Here is a 20,504-nt window from a genome sequence, read left to right on the forward strand (position 1 = left end):
GAAAACTTGTTCTAATCTTAAAGTGATTCGCTGAATATTAAAAGCAACGATGGATGGGTTATTAAATATTGATTATATATACTAATTATATAATAGTTCTGTTAATTTTCACTAAAATTCGGTCTGTAACTATCAGCATGTGCAAGGTCGAACGCGTGATGACGATTTTATTGTCGTTATATTTCAGCCAGAAATGGATAAAAAGGTAAGTTGATATTAGATCTAAAACGTAAAACTACTTAGTTTTGATATATTTCATAGGGTAGCATTATATTTGTTTCAAAAACATGAAAATACGTAGTGAAATATGATACTACGTAGTATCATACCGGGAGCCGGTACGTCGACAGATTGCGTATTTTTAGGATGCTACCTAAGTATGGATATGCCTCAGGAATATTTTTGTATGCATTAAAATTTTAATTGATTGCTGACTGCTACATTACCGAAATATGACCAGAATAGATGTTTTGAATGTATGATAGTAAAAAACAAACACATCTAATAAGAGCCATGCCTTGAAAATATTATGTTTTACGAAAAGTCGTATCCATACTTTTATAGCCTCCAGGTACCAAAATGAACAATTTTTTGCTACTTTTAACAACTTATATCTTGAAATATTTCTTAGAACTGTACTGTTCTGTTGATTTGTTTTGATGCTTTAATCTATCTAAATCTTAGAAAATGTCTAAAAGTTCCGTTAGTTGCAATATTTTTTCCAAAAACTATGTTTTTAAATGTACATAATTTTTGACCCAAATTTTTGAGTTATTTTTGTTTAGCTCCTACTCAAGATATTTATAATATAGTGCTGCGATACTTTCGTAATACATAGTTTATAAGCTTAAGTTTCTAATAAACAAAACATCGTGTCCAAATCGGCATGCGTCATTTAAAATTAGGTTGAAATACGATACCCACTTTTGATGACTCGTTCAAGTGGCGGTTTTTTGTGACGATATTAAGATCGTGTGTTGTGTAAAAAATTTGTATGGTGGCACTTGAATTTTGTGTTGTATTTTAAACCTAATGTGATAAGTTGTAAATAAAATGTTTTAATTACTTCCAAATGTTGTTTTAATTCAAATTATAACCGAAACTTATCTAAATATCACACTACCCTCTGTTGAAAGTTCTGTGTTAGCTTTAATTGAGTATTTATATAGAAATGGTTGAAAGTGAATAAAGATTATTCAATTTACAATAAGATTTATAACTTGAATTAACTTGATTCGTACTAGATACGGAGAAAATCGAGTTAATGTAAAAGTCTATCTCAAAATTTCGCTGTCTGTCGACCATACCGGCTCCCGGTATGACGGATAGGGAAAATCGGAAAAATGCAAGAAAAATGTCATCGACATCCTAAAGGCTAGCCTATGATAGAACTTTCGAATTTGATCACGAAGAGAAATTATTATCAAAACTACCTAATGTACTTTTCCATAGGGTAAGTGCATTTCGAACTATAGTGAGATGTATTGCCAATGTGAAATAAAACACAAGTAGATTATAGCTAACTACTCCCACGATATATATTTATTCAATAGATATAACGTTAACAGTAATATTTACGAAGCACAGGATGAGGGGATATCTAGTTTGGCACAGGAGTTAAAATATCTATTCATTAAAATTATTCAATTTAAATTTCATATTATATTTTATATCGTACCAACGGCAATTCATTGCACAATTGTTATCATCTCGATCTCATTTATTTATAATAAAAACAGATTTTCACTTATAAAAATCACAATCCTAACATATGTATTATAAGCTGAGAATAAAAAAAAACAACTTTACGTGTACATAATAATATTGCCTGTTTTTTTATTTGATTCAATATACATAATGTAAAACGAATTAAAGTGATATAAAATTCCACTGTGCCAAGTGTACACAAATATTTTAATGCTATGTTATTATTATTAGGCGTAACAAATTTGAGAAGAATACACGTTTCACTACTGCTCGAAGACAAAATTACTGAATACAGTCTTGGCCTGGGTACGGAATGTACGTAACGGTCTAAGTCCAAAATAATGTGTGTCTTGCGCAGGATAATGCCGCCTTGTACAACAATATTTCTCACCATTGGCAATAAGAAATTATCATTGTTATCAGTATAATATATCATATATATACATAGTTGTCGGAAGTGAATACATGTATTTATTTAATAATTATTACATAAGTCTCTACTTCTTTCTGTAGTTTTAATGCATTTGTGTTTAAAAATATTTCTCGATTCAACTCTGTATTAATGTATTTGTAATTTTATGCAATTTCGACCAAATAAGACGAATAATTAATAAATAATACTTTGCGAAGGCAACATTAAAATGTGTTGATATTCAGTACACGACATTAAAAAATCTGTTTGTCTCTTCAGTAATAATAATTAAATAAATAACAATATTTAGCTTTTCACAGCTCCCAAGTTCTAAATACAAATATCGAGTCACATATGAGAAATGTGTGTTGTAGAGACAACGCACGCACCAGCGCTTAGGATTAATATAAGTTTAAGGGAGATTAAAATTTAATCATATTTATTCATTTATTTATATACACATGACTCTTTTGTCAATTTGTTATCATAGTATTTTCACTCCATCGACGCTTCATTTAAGGACCGTAAATGCAATACAAAATCTTTAGCAAGCATTTTTCACAAATACACTAAATTGTTCTACATTATTGCAATAATTTCAGTTTTAAAACATAATCGCAAGCAATATGTGTCAAATAATAAACATTACCTGAAATAGAGTTATGTATCCTGTAGGTATGTACCTACGCCGCAGTCAAAGACCTTGTTTAATAAAGCTAAATTTGTCTCTATTTGTTATATTATTATTTTTCTAATATGTATTTATCATTATTATCCATTGCCATATTGGATAAATTTTATAAATAGATAATGTGCAAATCTTAACCGAAATTTATAGTTTAATTAATAGGTAAGTACCTACTTTTGATGGAGTTACAATTTTTTAATTTAATTTTAATGGTGGCCGCGGCGTTCACTATTTAGGATTTTCATTACATATATTCTACACTATTTATTTGTAGCATGTCATATACGATATACTAAAAAATAAATAAAAGAGAAAATTCATTCCGAAGAAATTTGTATTCACGGAATTTAAAATATAGCAACGAGGTTTTAAAGGTTGATTTTAATGAAATCGGTAAGCATACAAGAATTTCGTATCATATTGTGTATAAGACTTTTAGAGGGATGGTTATTTATAAAACTATTTAAAATAACTTTTGGTATGTTCGTGTACATTCGTGTTCATAAATCTACTTATAATGCGAAGTATTTTCAGGTTAGTTCGCAAAAAAATGTAAACAAGTTTTTATTCATTCATCTCCTGTTTATCCAATTTTAACGATTAATTAACCTTGTTTAGGTTACGTTTATAATTCTAGTAGGATGAAAAAATTATGCGAAAACGTGCCAGAGTAAATGACGCGTAAAATATGCATAGATTTTTATCATAAATACCTACAAAAAAACAATATTTACATTTTTTTGCAAGTTGAGGTCGATTGGTTGATTCGAGTAAAAGACACAAATCTTAGATTCACAGTGATAAAGCGAACATACACTATCAGATAGATTATCGATCGTCGGTACGTACGATTAATGCGCTCATCCCTTCCGTTTTTTTAGAATTTTATTATTTTCGAAGAGTGGCAGTGGCAATGGCATTTTTGTAGTGTACCTACCTACTTTCATTCGGTCGTAAACTATGTAGGGTAAGCAGAGCACTACGAATCTAAGATACGTGTGATCGATGGTCCAACATAGACGTGGGTGTGTCAACAACAGTTATGTATTGAAACTCGCTCTATCGCTATCAGAACGCGAGTTACACTTAAGTTTTCAATGAGAAGTCGAGTGAGACGTTAGATGTGATGAACGTGTGGTCTGTGGAGTGGAAGCGTCGCCCCGAGTCGCGAGTGCGGGGCGGTGTGACGTGTGGCGTGGCGTGGCGTTGTGTGGCGTGGCGTGGTGTGGCGTGGCGTGGCGTGGCGCGGCGCGCTAGTGCCTGTGGTCCGGCGCGAGCGACTTGCGGCTGGCGGACAGGTGCGCGGCGCGCGGCGCGGGGCGCTGCGAGCGCGGCAGCGTGGTGGGCGTGCCCCCCGCGCTGGCCCCCGCGCCCCCCGCACCCCCCGCGCCCCCCGCGCCGCCCCCGCCCGCCTCGCTCAACACGTCGCGCGGTTTCCACACCGGCGATCCTACAACACACCAAACACCGAACTCTTTTACACTCTTCGAGTTCATTCGTTCGTTCGTGTCAATTTAGAATCGCAACATAGTATCCAGGGCCCGGCGGAATCGCGAAAAGAGTTGAATGTTTGATGAATGTTGTCGTCGAGCTGTGGTGGCGAACCTTTCGAGTTTTAAACGCGCGGAACGTGCGATCGACGTGTGACTGTTTCGATAAAAATGGCAAACTGATCGCTCTTCGCATCGACGACGGCAGGTTCGCTAACACAGTTGCGGTACTAGCGGCCAGACCGCATTGGCCGAAACGCGATTGTGCGCCTCGCCCGCCCGACAACCGCGTTTCGCCGCCTGCGGTGGGTCTAAAAGCTTACAAGCGTTCACCCGACAACACTTTACTTAGAAAAGAAATTGAAATTACGCTAAACTGATTAATTGGCGTTAGGTTCCGTTCGTCAACATTATCATCGAACATTCAAGTAAAACTTCGGAGATACTTTGTGAAACGATTTTAAAAACTATAACACTCTATGTGGCTTAAGCGTTAAGAATAAATGCATATTTTTGAAGTGCGTGTTTATTTATTTATTTATTATCTCTTACCAAGTTAAACCAATAGACGGTGGGTGCGACATCGAGAAAAACTTACAATAGGTATCCGTGCAGGTGCTAATGTCTAGTATTAAAGGCTACTTACAGAGATCTACGTAATTGTGTCATACAATTTTGATTCATTAAATTTTATTTACGTATTTTTACTAGTATCATAATAGAATAGTACATTAATATGATTTAATACGATAGGTTATCATTGAATAGCTATGATATTATAATATTGCAATATAGCATTTTGTAATGTACTCATAGATTGTTAAATATTATGCTCTACCACTATTTGATTACGATTAGATTTTTTTTAGATTTTTCTTTTCATAATAGCTCAAATAAGGGCCAAATAATGTTCACAACAATAAACGTGATAACAATAATATAAAATTATTTTCTCATTAAAAAGTATTAAAAATATAACAGGATAAAGATGATAGTGAAAATAAGTATTTCAACTTAATTCTAAATTGAGCAGGAACATAATAAATTATTAAAATAATTATTATTATGTTTTAATAAATGGAAGACTTAATAATTAATGGTAGGTTACTTATAAATTCATGGCTATGTAAGAAGATATTATATTTATACTGAATTTATATACTTACAAATATTATAAAATCAATAAAATAATAAATGATCTCAAGGGAAAGTTTTTAATAGTACAATAATAATAGTCGATTAAGGATTACACGTCAGTTCGATTCCACAGCCATTATATTATAACACTTAGCACTTGGATTCTATAATTAAAGTTTCAAATATTATATACTTATCTTAAACTATTTAATTAAAAACTATTAATTACTACTACGTCACAATCGTGTGTAAGTAATATTTCATCTCCGTTGAGGTGCAGTGGTAATAAAGTACCGTTTCGACATGGATTATTTTGAGTACAGGTTAACATTTCACGTATACGTAATTTGAACCTTAGGAAAATTATTGGTAGGGAACGAGTAGTAACATGACATTGGTGTTAGGAATAATCTACTACATTACATAATATATTGGTGTTTTAGTCCGTTTCTACGCTATATTTAGATTATAATATATATTCGGAACAATCGTGAATGTAGTGAAAATAAATTAGACGGTAACATTAATTTAAACAGTACATTTTCTTATTCTCCTCTAATCAATTCCATTATAACCAGTCGATTCAATAAAGCTCCCGTAAGAGCGACGTCGCTTCCTTCCATAGACGAAACGAATGAACAAAAAGAAACGAGCGAACAACCCCTTGACCAACAAGCGGCCCGATCGGGCCACGACACAATAGATTTTCTATTGTGTCTGTGATTCCGGGGGCTGAGGGATTAAACATGAATCTGATCGAAGTCAGCGTTGTTGCAGTGTCGGGCCGAAGGGCAGTACCCGCGCTCGTGCGTAATGCCGTCCAGAGTCTCCACACTACTGCGGTCCGACGACGTGAGGATAGACTGAGGCGTCATTGACTTTTTACGGCTCTTCGGGTACTTGCCCTTCCCCTTATGCTAGGAGGTCTTGCTCTGTTTCTTCCCGGACAGGTAGCACTCGACGCACGTGGGGTGCTCGATCGCTTTGGCGATGGATTCCGTCGATTTGGAAACGACGATGCCCATTTTGATAGCTTTATCCTCGACCTTGGCCAACTGAGAGTAGTGGGTGATTCTATCCAACGAATTCGTGCCGAGCCTGGCCAGTTTCTCGCCGCTCGATTTGGATGAACGACGACTGACGTTTGGCGATTTACAGGGGGATCTATCGAAGCTCGCTTGCGGAGTGCGCATGATGCCCTTCTTGGGCGCCGGCTTGGGCGAGCGGGCGCGGTCGACGCTGTTCTCGCGGGACTTCATGATGCCGCCGCGCGGGGCCTTGCCGCCGTCGAAGCTCTGCTGCGGCGAGCGCGCCTTGTCGACGCTGGGCGACTTGGCGCGGTCGAGCGCGGCGCGTGGGGACCGGCCCGGCGACTTGCTCGACTTGAGGCTCGACTTGTTCGGCGACTTGTTGGGCGACTTGCAGACGACGACGCGCGGCAGGTCGCTGCCGCTGCCCGAGCGCGCGACCCGCGAGCGCCGCTCGGGCGACGACTTGAGCGACTGCGACTCTTGCTTACCTAGCTCCTTGACCATGGTGGGCTGGTACTGCGCGGGCTGGTGCGACGACTGGATCAGCCGCGCCTGGCTGCCCGTGCTGCCCGCGCTCAGCGTCGATGTCGTGCTGGAATCATAGCGATTACGAAGTTAATTTGAATTCTTAACGTAGTATTTGCAGTCTATTCCTTGTTCTGCAAACACCAAAATAAGTACTACAGTGATAGATATTAAAATACATTAATTATCAACGATGATTATTATGTGTTCTATAGCTAAATTTCATAAAACATTAAGATGCTTGAAATCACACTAAGCATTCATATTTCATTTTATACAAATCATTTTCGATATAATGGTTGCACATATTATTATATCTAACATTCATTTTTCACTTATGGAACTTAAAGTTTGGATTTTGGGACATGGTGTTGATGTGCAATGTTTCATACTATGTATTAATGTTCTTGTGAACTGTAATTAAAGTGCAGCATACTTTCATTCAACTTTTGATGAGATGAATTAAAAAAAATCCTATACATATGTATGAGTGGTTAATAAATGATTTTTATTAAATTAAAATAAAATATAGAACAAAAACAACTTTAAACAAGATTCCTGTTGCTGTGCAAGGACCAATTCAGTTTGGTACCCATACATACATATGTGGGTGTCTGATGAAGGGCAAGGCGAGCTAGCCGTTGGACTGAATCCGTGAGCTACACTAATGGGTATGCGGCGACATATGTATGAGTAGTGTCGAGCGAACCTACGGCAATTTGGCGTCGAATCAAAACCAGTGAGTTCCAATGGGTGTAGGTGCGTGTGTGGCGGACCCATACATATGTTGGTACCTGAGAGTGAGGTGGTTGGGAGTGCGGCCTAACCCTCGCTTGGCGGGCGGCGGCGGCGGCTCGTCCTCGCCCTCCGACTTGGAGCCCGCCTCGCCCGCGCCCGCGCCGGGAGCTGCGCCGCGCGCGTGCTCCCCGCTCGCGCTCTCTGGACCTTTGCACGTGCATATACAGTGTTAGATAAGCAATAGCAACGAAATTCTAGATAACCATTTTCTCAGTAAGTAATTTTAAATTACAGATAAGCTCAACAGAATATTATATCTGCAAGTTATAGAACAAGTCATTTGTTTATTTATATAATTTATTTTCAGTGAAGGAAATATCTCAAATCATTTGCATATAGTCACATTTTTTTATAATATTGAAAACGGACTTATGTTATTTATTTAATAATACCTGCGGCTTCACCCATGGTTTTGCTTCTTTGCCTGAACGATTGATCGTCAATTTCTTGTGGAACATCCTCTGCATCTTGAGAATTTTCTCGAGACAAATTACCGACCTAGGTAAAATGAGTAATATTTACAATGATAATATATCTTTTTATCTAATTATAAATATATAATAACATTTCGCTAAAAGTCATAAAAATATCAATTATACCTCTATGTTTCCGGCAGACAATCGCTGTCCCGATGTTTTTGGCTTCTTTGTTTTCCCTAGTGTTTGCGATCCTTGCATGACCTGAACCTGAATAAATAAAATAGTTAATGTTAATAACCGGGTCATTTCTCTCTTTTTATATGTATCTAGAACGACATAATAATCTCATTATAAAAGTTTACTTTCAGTTCAAAAAATTTAATAGTAGGTAATACTAATTGAGAAATATCGGTAACTTACAAAATCTCGTGTTCAAGATAACTCTAATTGAGACTTTTATTATTGTATCTATATCTATATAATACAGGTAAACTATTCCCCGAAAATAAATTGCTATATTCTACTAGAAAATTTTTATTTTAAAGAATTATCCGGAAACAATATACTGGAAGACACTTTGAAATGTGCAACAGACATTTAGGTGTATCTACTACGTGTTTAATTTGCAAGTGCGAAAATTTTAAACTACAATAACTTTTTTACTATAAAAAAATGATAAAAAATTAGTTTTGACTTTTGAGTATTAACTGGGTTTAAAACTTTAAAACTGAGTTATAGTTATTTATTTATCAGTATTTCATTTATTTTTGCATTATTTTGTAACTATGAATTATAGATATGATACCTATCTATCTTTTCTGCTCTCTGTTGATTATTTTCCTCTATGTGTCAATTTCCGTAATAAAATTTAGAAATAGGTAGCTAATTGTGCTAATTTAGATTTTCTTCATTTAAATATCTAAAGTAGTATAATTCGTTCAAGGTTGTGAGTCTACGGTGCTTTGAAACATTTTAGATTAAAGTAGTACTATAATAGTTACCTTAGAGACTACGGGACTACGAGAAGAAAATAAGATTTAGATCGTCAGACCGTCGCTTTAATATCACTAGCCTTCGTAGTGACCTAATTCCAGAAAATTGAATTTCCTGTATTTAAACCTGCTGTTTATTACATTGTATAAAAGGAAGTCAAAAGATTTCAATATTATCTAAGTCGTTTCAAATTATTGAAAAAACTGTTTTCTATATACTTTTAAATTATTGAAAAACCTGTTTTCTATATAGTTACTTTTAAAATTTAAATACTTGGTTTGGTCTCTAGAAATTCCACTTAAATATTCGTTTTAATCCAAATTTTAATTAGAAACATAAAGTTAGGCTGAGATTGAAGAAGTCAGTTCGTGAAGGATATCAAATTTATTTTGGTCATAAGGCACTCAAAAGTTAAAAACAAGTTAACTCCTTATAAGAAGACCATTGACCAAGAGAAAAGTTATTTTTACACTAATGACAAGATCCAACCAAGAATCATAATTAAAAAATCTTGTGGCTGTATATAACTACAATTCTTTACATTTGTTTAAAAGAACGAAGAATGTCGAAAATATACAATATTACGAGACCAATTTAGAATTTATGTGATTAAGAGTTAGTATAATGAATATGTCTAGAGAATTATGCATTTAATTGGTGTTGTTAGAGTCGTGATATTACGCGTATAGTAGAATGGAAATTACTGGAAATTACTTAAGCGGCATGCTTACTGGTATTTAGGCTAATATGATGTCACTAATCCGTAATCACACACCGCTTTAGGTTGGGTTGTTTAATTTATTCATAAATCAGTATTTACTTGTCTTTTGATTATAAATTAGCATTTTACATTTATTAAATAAAATACCAAAAGGGTGAATAACATTTGAATCAGGTGTTCAGTCTTTAAATTTCTAGATTTAGGTATTTATGTTGTAGTTTTCATTGAACATTGAAAAGAATATATATTTTGTACAGTTTTATGAATGGGTATTTAGTGTAAGCGCGTTCATTAACATTATTGCTAACTAAACGAAAATAAAAAAAATAGTAGATATAAATAAGGAAAAAAGACGTCAATTGTAAACATTTTATTGATGTCAAATATTTTAAAAATTTACAATCGTTTTAATGTTATTATAAGTTGGCATTATTTTATCTTTGTATAAGGAGAGTAGCAAATCGTCAAAGGTGTGAATGAAGGTAAGAAATCAGTGGATGGTAATGGCTGTTAGTAGTGAAATTCAGACACTAATACATGTTTCACGAAAATTGTTATGGCGTCCATTAAATTGGAATAGTAATGTACAAATAACCGCACATTTTGTCATATTTACTCGCCAATAAGGTAATTGGAAAACGTTAATATAAAATGGAAATATCTTCCTGATAGCGTACAAATTACCTAAAAAAGTTATTTCACGAAATTAAGAAAGAATGATTTAGTCATGCATATTTCGCCTAAATTAAATTGTAAATGCCCGGTACCGGTACCCTGGTTACCAGAATTTATTTTTGATGTGTAATAATTTCAACGTCGTCGGAATTGTTCTTCTGATGAAAAATCCCAAAACGACGTCATCAAATTAATTCTAACATGAATACCGAGTAATTTAATTTTGATGTGTCTAAAAAAGGATAGACTTCTTAGAACCTATGAAATATCTAAATATAAAACAAAACCTCCTCGAGCATCTAACTTATCAGTGTTCATTCAGTAAAATGAAACATGTTAACTACATATTTCAATTACCTTAATATCTAAACATAAATAATTCGGACATTCAATGAATCAAATAAAAATAATAACGTTTAATTTCTCTACAATGTTAGGTACCTATTATTAAGAGTGTGTCTCAATAAACGAGTCTGAACAACAGCATTCAGTCATGTTGCAAATAGTTAACCAGTAACTAGTAAACAAGCTTCGGGCGTGAATGTGACTCTTTGTCTCACAAAAATCACAATGTGTGCGTACGTTTCAATCAGCGCACACTTTGTAGACCTTGTAGAGTGTATGAGTCGCAAAGCGCAAATTTTTAACTAGCGCTCACACTCACTCATCCTTGTGCCGGTCGAGCGTGTGCGCAGCGTACGAGTAAGCATTGTTCCCACTATAACGCACACAAGTGCACGCACCCGTAGTGGGGTAGACATTCACCAAGAATGGAAAATTCCAACAAAAGTATACACACGTACTGTTGCATGTAATAAATGTTCGAGCTAACGTGCTAGCTCAACTATTGCTCGGGGCGGTCGAGCGTCGCGAGGTCGAGCATAGTGTACAGTAATACAATACTCGTAAAGCATGCTATTTAGTTTTGTAGCTAGATTCACCTGCTGCTTGGGACGGTCGAACGTGCACGACTCGTAGAGCGCAGTGTGGAGCAAGTATTTGTGTATTGACCGCACGACTCGCAGAGCGCGGTAAACAGTATTATAACTAGCGCACACGCTAACTCATCCGTTGCTTGTGCCGGTCGAGCGTGTACGCCACTAACTCACCTATTGCTTGGGGCGGTCGAGCGTGTACGCCACTAACTCACCTATTGCTTGGGGCGGACGGGCGTGTACGGCACACACTCACCTGCTGCTTGGGGCGGTCGGGCGTGTACGGCACACACTCACCTGCTGCTTGGGGCGGTCGAGCGTGTGCGTGGTGTGCGCGTGCGGGTGCGGGGCGCGCGGCGGGGCGGGCGCGGGCCGCGCGCTCGGCAGCGACATGTTGCGCACCGACTCACGGATGATCTGCCGGATCGTCTTCAGGAACGCGTTGCGGAAGTCCGCCGTGCTGTGAATTGTTGTTACGCTCATGTCTAATTCGTGTGTTGCCTATTCGCAATGTCAGGATGGAATGATTTGATTCGACTTTTAACTTTAATTTATCTGGACGAAATTTACAAATTGCTCTGTTTTCAGAAATAAAAGAAGCTTTTCTACCTACCCCAAAAGTTCAAATTTAATTATTTATATATTAAAGCAAGGAAAAGAAAAACCAAATTGTCATACAATTCTTAAAATTCCATTTACTTCTTAAAATAACCAATTATCTCTTCATGCTCTGTAAAAATAAGATAAAGCCCACAAACCTATTAGACAGCACGTAGACTTTCTCCGAGCGGCGCTGCAGCTGACTGCGCAAGTGTATGAGCTCCCACAGGAAGTGACTGTCCATGTCTTTGGCGGAAGAAGCGCGAACTTGCACCTCGGTCACCGGGATCAGTACTTGATATCTAATTATTTCTACCTCGTTCGAATTGTTCTTTGATGAAACACCCTACAATCAAAGTTAATCAAATTACATTTAAATGTGAATACGGATTTAATTGTGTTGTGTCTGAATTTAATAATGAATGCGTCGTGTTTTAATCATAAGTTACTTCCTTAATATCCTTAATTAACAAAATTTGAAATTATGATCACGATTTTCGTCTACTATACCTAGTTGTAACTTACCATCAACTTTTTCTTCTGTCTCAGTCTTTCTTTGCAGAGGAAGACAACGGCTGATTTAAATACAAAACACATAGCGTGTAACTCTAAACCTTTTTTAATTTTTCCTAAAAAGTCTGATATATTTAACCATTCTACTCCTCCATAATATAACAAATCACCTGAAATAAAATTTTATTGAAGTAACTGGAACAATTAACGTAAAGTTAATTAAAAATTGATAACAAGACTTACCGGGACTTAGATCTATGGGTTGCTTACAAGACTTTTGATGTTGTCTAAATAAGTGATCAAATATAGCACCGTATTCCTCATGTATTCGTTGCATTTCATTGATGTGTTCAGCAACCTTTTCCATTCCTTTCAGAGCCTCTGATTTATTCATAAAATTAATAATTATTATAGATGTTATGCTTAATATAAACTCTCAGATATTATGTATACTAAGTACATTGAAAAGTTTGTAACAAACTAAATTTTCAAAAAGCAAAGTACGTATTAGTGATTGACAAACACAACAACTCACCAACTAAATGAAGATGTTCTTCAGAATTGACATCAGTCAAATTTCGGAGTTGTTGAAGTAATAGCGGATATTTAAGTATTCGTTGAATCGGTTTAATTAAATACGATTCCAAAGTTGACGAGTGTTGTTGCTTCGGATTGCGAGCCGCTAGGAACTCTTGTAACGCTTGATTACCTTCATCTAGAAATACAATCGAATATTATTTATCACCTTTTCGGATTCAGATTAACTTTTAATAATCCTAGAGGTATTCGATACAAAACTTACTTGGATGTAAGACTTTCTGTGCTTTGCTATGACTAGCGCAGAACGAGCTATATAATTTGAAGTGATTTACGTAATAGAGGAAAGCGTTTCCCACTGCAAAGAGGATGTTCTGAAAATGGATAAAAATAAAATAGGTAAAACGATTTAAGTCAGAAATAGGGTTCTCAATTTGAGTTAACTCTTTCAATTGTATGCCGGCCTAATTCGTTTTTAGGATAAACTAGTTTATTCACATCTAATCAATTCAACATTCGTAAAAGACCATTACGAGAATTACTTTAGGGACATTTACAAAATTGTTTAAACGAAAGTCTTAATGAAATGTTTTCAATATGAATAAAATGAGCATTCATATAATTTATGTTTTACGAGACGCAACCAGCTTAATTTTAATTACCTTAAATTGATTGGAAAATTCAAAATGATTGAAGTTCGGTTCGGCTTCAAGCGCTTCTTCTAAGTTTTGTAAGAACTGTCTTTGGAAAGTTACTATCTCTTGAATGTTTCCGAAGAGAGCGTTGATCTCGGCGTTTGATAAAAAAGTTTCCTTCTTCAGCGGTTCCAAGTAGTTTTCCAATAAATTATTGAGATGCTGGAAAATCGATACGAAATAAATAAACCATCGACAAGGTAAATTTCGTCTTAAACTAGAACTTACTCTCCGTAAAGATAAATTTATGCGTTCATGAACTTTATGTTCGCAACAAATAATAAGTGAAAATATTAACGTTACAAAAAGATATACGATCATTGTTGTATCGCAGTTATTTATCTTTTCATGATTTTATCGTCTTATCCCATATGCAGTAGAGTAGGTACACCCAAAAGGCTATCATTATTTCTTATGATGCAATAAATTACGTTTTACGATCGTAAGAATATATTGTTTTGTGGAGGACATACTTTTCTACATCAATATGCCGTAAACAATCTACGAAGTCTAGATTGATATATGAAATTTTATTAACCGAACGTTATAAACGTTTACGGTTCGTTATTTTGATTGCACTATATTCGTATCATTGAAAATCAATACCACTACAATATTGCGAAGGCCTTCGAATAAATGTAATACATAAAATAAATGGAATGGTCCGTAATATCCATTGAATCAGTCAGCTACCGGAGTTACACTTCGGAATTAATTCCAGTTCATTCGTTGAAGTGATGATGCACTCAGTCGAGAGAGGTCGAGAGAAGTGGATTTAGTAATACCTTGTGATCAGATCTTACCCGTTTCTAGTTTGCTTTTATGTCGCTCTCGACGTTAACTAATCGTCAAACACGGTTACAGCTTTAAAGATTTGAATTTTATTTCGTTTTATGAACGGAATAAGTAAATTTGTGATTTTTTTAGCTTATTCTGTTAATGTAAAGAAATGTAATGTAATGTATCTAATAACAAAAAGTTATAATCTTAGTGGATTGCTACGTATATTCTCTCTTAGTATAGAAGCACGTATTGCTAAATTCAAAATACACGAAATTTTCAGAGTAGTACATAGTTAAACAGCAGTAGTAATTTACGATGTTAAAATTGCTTTTTATATACACAATATCACATAGACGTATTTTGTTGAATGAATTTTCTTTGAGAATTTGCTGCTCTTATTGAATAGCAGTTTTTTCATATAAAAACCATCAATAAGAGCGGTTAGAAACTATTACGACAAGCTTATCTGCCCCCGGTCATGAAAGAATTCGCTAGATTTACTCTCATTAGCGACTATAGATCTAATAAAATAAAATAAAATAAAATTTATTAGCAACTTCAAATATAACAATACAATATTGCTCTGCCTTCTGAACTAGGTAATTACCTGTATCTAAGAAGGCAGTGCCTTCCCTTTCAATTTCCATATTACATAACAGAAAACCTTTCGTCAGTTAACACAGTCATGCCGCAGTATCACACTCACCTTAACATACGCTCGTTCGGTGTCAACGAGCTCGGCGAGCACCTTGCGCAGCTTGTCCGCGTCGGACAGGTGGCGGCTGGGCGTGAGCGCGGGCGCGCCCGTGGGGCTCGCGCGCGTGTCGCCCGGCGAGCGGCACCAGCCCGTCACCTGCTCCGCGCTCTGCCGCACACCGCACTGTTACCCACCGTCACCCACACACTCACGCTAGCGTAGCGTTATGCGCGTACTAGGCGCAACTAGGCGCGTACTATGCGCATCTAGGCGCGTACTAGGCGCGTTCTATGCGTACTATGCGCGGTAGTGCACAAATAGCGTACGCGTTTCGAAACCGTTTCTCTATCGTACACAGTGCACTAGTAGTAGTGCACTAGTGACTTGCCTACTACGGTGTAAATAGTCTTACGCTTAGTATAAGCACTACCGCGCATAAGTACACTACAAACAGTGGTAATTTACGTATTTAGTAAGCTACGGTTGATTTGGGCAAGTTACGCATTTGGAGACCAAAGTATTAGACACTAAATTATTATTAACAAGAATAAAATCTAAGAAGATAGTGAATATCTTAAAATAAATTTGTTAAGCTTTAATTTTCACTAGATTTAAGTATTTCAATACAAATATTATGATCTTAATTATTTTGAATAGCAATTCAAACAAAATTTAAATAATAGAAGTAACACTTAAAAATATAACAGTTAAAGTTAAATCCAACCTTGAACGTGTCAAAAAAAAGTAAAATACGGAAGTTAATTATATCATGATCTTTTGTCTCCAAATGATACCTACAGCTCGCAAAATGTTCGTTCATGACAGTGCTTCAATTCGTAGCATTAGTACGTAGTTGACCTACTGTTTGTTATGAATACTGCGATAAAGCGGCAGCGGCTTGATACAGCGTAGCGATACAATAGCAGATACAGGTAACACGACTGATTGGAAATCATGCTTAATAACGAAGATATCCAGATAGTAATTAATGAATTGCGTCACAAATAATGATTTTTTTATTTGCCAATGAATATATATGTATAAAATTGCTTATATTCATAAAAGTACTATTAAATTATTACCTCACATTGATCCTACCTTCTGGGACTTTACTTACATTCATAAAGTACTTACTTTATTATTTTGAAAACGAAACTCAATGAAAATCAAAACGTTATCTCGTAAAACAGAAAGGCACTGGAATACGATAAAGACTAATTAAGTGAGTATCTCGAGAGGAAGACTCGATACGCTCGAGAGGGATGATGCGCCGTAAAGAAGTCGATCGTGAAACGAAGTCAAGCGGGTGAAGTATTGCGAGCACACAAGCTGGTGAGGTGAAGTTTCAATAAATGCCTTAAAGTACCTTGAGTAGGTTTTCGATCTCAAATGAATTAGTTCGAGAACTAACTTTCGGAGGTCCGGTCGCCGCGCCGTCCGCGTGCTCCGCCTCCGGGCTGTACAGCTCCTTACCTGATAGCGAATGTATATTTGTAGTGACAGTTTACAATTCATTTTAGTGTATACCTGAATGTGTAATTGTTTGAACGTCATGTGTGTTTTGACCATTATTTTACCTCACAAGGTAGTCTATTTTTTATTATTTACAAACAAAATCTGATTTGCATAAGTTTTTATTAGATAAAGTCCTTCACTAGAAACAATTCTATTTTGAGCCATTAAAACCATACCTCTTACGATTGTATCTACTATATGGTAATAAATTAATATTATGCACTCAAACATTGACATTAATCAAGCTGTATATTAAGATATATGATTAATTATTAATTCGATTTAATCACTGTAAATTATACAGATTCAATTATCCAGACAATTAGGCGTACTAATTCAATTTATACCCCGTTAACATTCTTGGTAATAAAACTTTAATTATTATAACAATTACCATTAGCGGGATATAATTAAAACTATATTTTAACAAGTATTATTATAATAAAAGAACAGAGTTCGTAACAAAGAAAAAGAAAATTTTGCTCGTGTTTAAATTAATTGCAAAGCTTAAAACGAAATTAAGACGAAAACAAAAGAGGCGCAGCAAGTTCATTTCAGTGGCGGCTAATATTCACGTCTCAACACTAATCGTCCGTTACAATGGAAAATTTGAATAACTCGTCCGGTTTTAATAGTAGTAGATTTCAACATCAACGCAAAATTGAAACTTTCATAGCGAGATCTCTTTGTAATAAGAAGTGACACAATGAGTTTTTTTTTGGTCGAGGTAAGTCAACATCAAGCACAAGCAAATAGCCCACGGAAGGGTCGCGACCTTTATTTGGAGGCCGCAGTGAGAGCTTCGTTTCAATGTAACTCTTCAATTTTATAGGGTTTTTACAGGTAACGTTCATTTGTGACTAGAAATATTTTATAAAAAATGAAACTCGAGAGATAAAATAAAATGCGTTCGTAGGCCAAAATATTTGAATGTCTGAATTGAAATAGAATAAATATTTTAAGAAAAAATTACTAGAATATAGAATATTATTGAAATGTTATTACTATCGTTCGATTGCAGCGGAAATTAAAAGCTCCAACAATTAGGAAGCGGTAAGTTCAACGTATGTAATTTCGTAGCGCTCGCTCGTAGGCTACGTAGCGTGTAGTGGCTCTACAGTGTACACGTATTGAAGCTGACCTGCGATGTGCCGCCGTGTATCGAGTTACCGATGTAAAACAAGCGTTACGATGCAGGCCAATATACGTTACTTTAATTGGCTCCAGTGCTTCAGCTCTGGCTTTGGTTTCATAAAATAGATCATTTTTAATGATTCGCCTGCGTTTCAATTTCAAAAGCTAAATAATAACAAAACTGATATGCACGGAACAAAGCACATACTGGGCTTGTTAAAAATGAGTTTATGTATAGTAAAATCACAATAAGTGTATAATAAAAGCAGAAAAATGAAAAATAAACTGGATAAAATTAAAGCTATATTTTGTTCTTATACGAAACTATTAGCAAATAAAAGGTAGTGTAAAACAAAAAATTAATTGCATGTGAAATTACTTTTGTAACGAGCGGAATAAACGGAATAGGATTTTACTGGCTGACGGCCACGATATTGAATCTCCGCTTTTATCGGAAACGATGCCAAGTATTATGTAAATGACGATTGGCGAGATTGAAGTGTTGCTTGTTAAGCACCAATATCGTAATGAAAACATTATTCATTATGCATTGTTAGCGGTTCGAGGTTTGATATCAGCCCCCTCAGACAAATATCCCTAAAATATATTTAATGGCAAAGACGGCCCTTCAAAAAGTTGCGCTCACATTCGTAACAATGGCGGCTGTTTTACAACGTGTTCTTTTATCAAACTTTTCTTTACAAGTCCAAGTCCTTGCAAATCAAAAGACCAGGAGATACCAATTCTAGCCGTTATTAAAATATGTGCTGAAAAGCTTTATTCAAGGAATTCACACTAATTTATTTTTAATTTACATTAAATGGTATTGGTGTATGCTATTCTATAAGAAATTAAAATTCTAATAAATTATATTCCAATGTAAAAAATAGTTCTATTTGATATTGCATGATTGAGTTGATTCTTCAGAAATGTGTAATGCAATCGAAGTTGAAATGAGGTTATAATGATTTACTCGACCATCTGGAGCGAGAGTTTCTCAATATTTCGTGTATGCATACACGCTCGTTATGATTTAATTGAATTCTAAAAGCATGACGGCTCGTTAGTTCGAGGGATTAAGTGCTTGCATGGCTGTCGAGTATTTCAGGTGTACATGCAGCGTGTTTACCTCATTCTTGTTGTTGGCAGCGCACAATACATCATATATTACTTTGTTATGCGGCTGTCGAGGTCTCGTTTCATATAATTCAGGACAATCATTTTAGATTCAAATTGTTGTTTGTTTAATTTAACATGGAACCCCGCTCTTGTATTAATGTTTAAACAATTTGCAAGTGATTTAAATATTATATTAAAAACTGAGTGACCGATATCGTACACTATGGAACCACTATAAAATTTAATTATTTCTGTACATGAAGTGTTGTTAATCAATCTATATCATGAACGAACTTTGAAGAGGGAGGTATGGTTACATGTCAATAGTTTACACGGATGTGGGTGTCTATGTTGAGATATCTATTTGTTTTAGAACTGTGAAACTCGGAAGGCATACGGCAAGGCGCAAATATTGTGTGTTCTACATGAATGTATAATATATATCTTCAGGTTTAATATCTTGCTTGTTATAGTGCTTTGGGAATTAGGGATCATCCCTGTTATGTAACTGTTTGGTGGATAAATTATGTTAGAGTAACCTTGTAGTGTCACATTACACATTTCCAAATGCGTAAAGTGGTGAAGTGTACGAGAAAACATAATGTTTGAAATGTGTTTTGCCACAAACAGTGACAGCATTAATATGATATTATATTTTGTATTACATGTGTATCGCTTTATATTTAACCAAGTTGTGTTATGCGATAATGAGTAAATTGGTTGCAATGTACACATTTATCTTCGTTCATATTTTAATTGTTTGTTACCACAAATATTTCAACAGTTATCATTTGTTGTTCAAATCATTATAGTATTGTTTTACGTGTAAATTATTTTACGTGTAACTCTGTTAAAGGTAGTTAGTAGGTAGGTAGGTAGGTAGATAGTAGTTAGATTTGTTTTGTATAATTATCTGATCTTTAAGGTGTAACTGTGTAGTGTTAGGTCGTTGGTATTTTAATGGATATGAAAAAAATGAAAAAATGTTGTGTGGTGCGGTGTGCTGTACATTACGTGGCATGGTATGTGCTGTCAGCTGTGGTATGTTGTATGTTGTGTGCTGTAATCTATGTGATGGTTTGTGATTTATTATGATGTAATGTGTATTTTTTTCACATTGTGTTTTGTGTTCTATGCGCTAAGTTTCGTTGCGTTGTATAGTTTGGTATCCTTAATTCTATGTGTTATGGTGTCCGTGAATATATATAGGATATGCGATATATAGGAATATATCGTGTTGTCCTATGTTCCACACAATGTAGTCAGAGATGTTTTATGTATTGGTACGTGGTGTTCGTGGTGTATTGTATGGTACAGTAGAACTCCAATTATCCGAACTCCGACTATCCGAATCGCCGATTATCCGAATCACAAAAAATT

At 35.5% G+C, this 20,504-nt stretch overlaps 1 protein-coding gene across 1 annotated transcript in view; it reads right to left on the reverse strand.

The window, feature by feature from the left end:
• Positions 1–6,183: 6,183 nt before the first annotated feature.
• sif (guanine nucleotide exchange factor still life) overlaps positions 6,184–20,504 on the reverse strand; it is a 78,667-nt gene continuing 64,346 nt past the window's right edge. The window contains exons 29-41 of the mRNA XM_090107613.1: positions 16,723–16,829; positions 15,366–15,539; positions 13,844–14,038; positions 13,447–13,555; positions 13,180–13,359; positions 12,888–13,025; positions 12,657–12,814; positions 12,290–12,477; positions 11,829–11,991; positions 8,388–8,474; positions 8,181–8,286; positions 7,785–7,935; positions 6,184–7,057 (exon numbers count right to left, since the gene is read on the reverse strand). Coding sequence (XP_089963739.1) covers positions 6,352–7,057; positions 7,785–7,935; positions 8,181–8,286; positions 8,388–8,474; positions 11,829–11,991; positions 12,290–12,477; positions 12,657–12,814; positions 12,888–13,025; positions 13,180–13,359; positions 13,447–13,555; positions 13,844–14,038; positions 15,366–15,539; positions 16,723–16,829 — 2,462 coding nt within the window. The 3' untranslated portion in view covers positions 6,184–6,351. The remainder of the gene's footprint in view (positions 7,058–7,784; positions 7,936–8,180; positions 8,287–8,387; positions 8,475–11,828; positions 11,992–12,289; positions 12,478–12,656; positions 12,815–12,887; positions 13,026–13,179; positions 13,360–13,446; positions 13,556–13,843; positions 14,039–15,365; positions 15,540–16,722; positions 16,830–20,504) is intronic.

Source organism: Colias eurytheme, chromosome 11 (genome assembly GCF_061535395.1).
Source record: "Colias eurytheme isolate Ceu_HAF_F1 chromosome 11, ilColEury1 Martin Lab GWU primary, whole genome shotgun sequence".
In the NCBI taxonomy this organism is placed as follows: domain Eukaryota; kingdom Metazoa; phylum Arthropoda; class Insecta; order Lepidoptera; family Pieridae; genus Colias; species Colias eurytheme.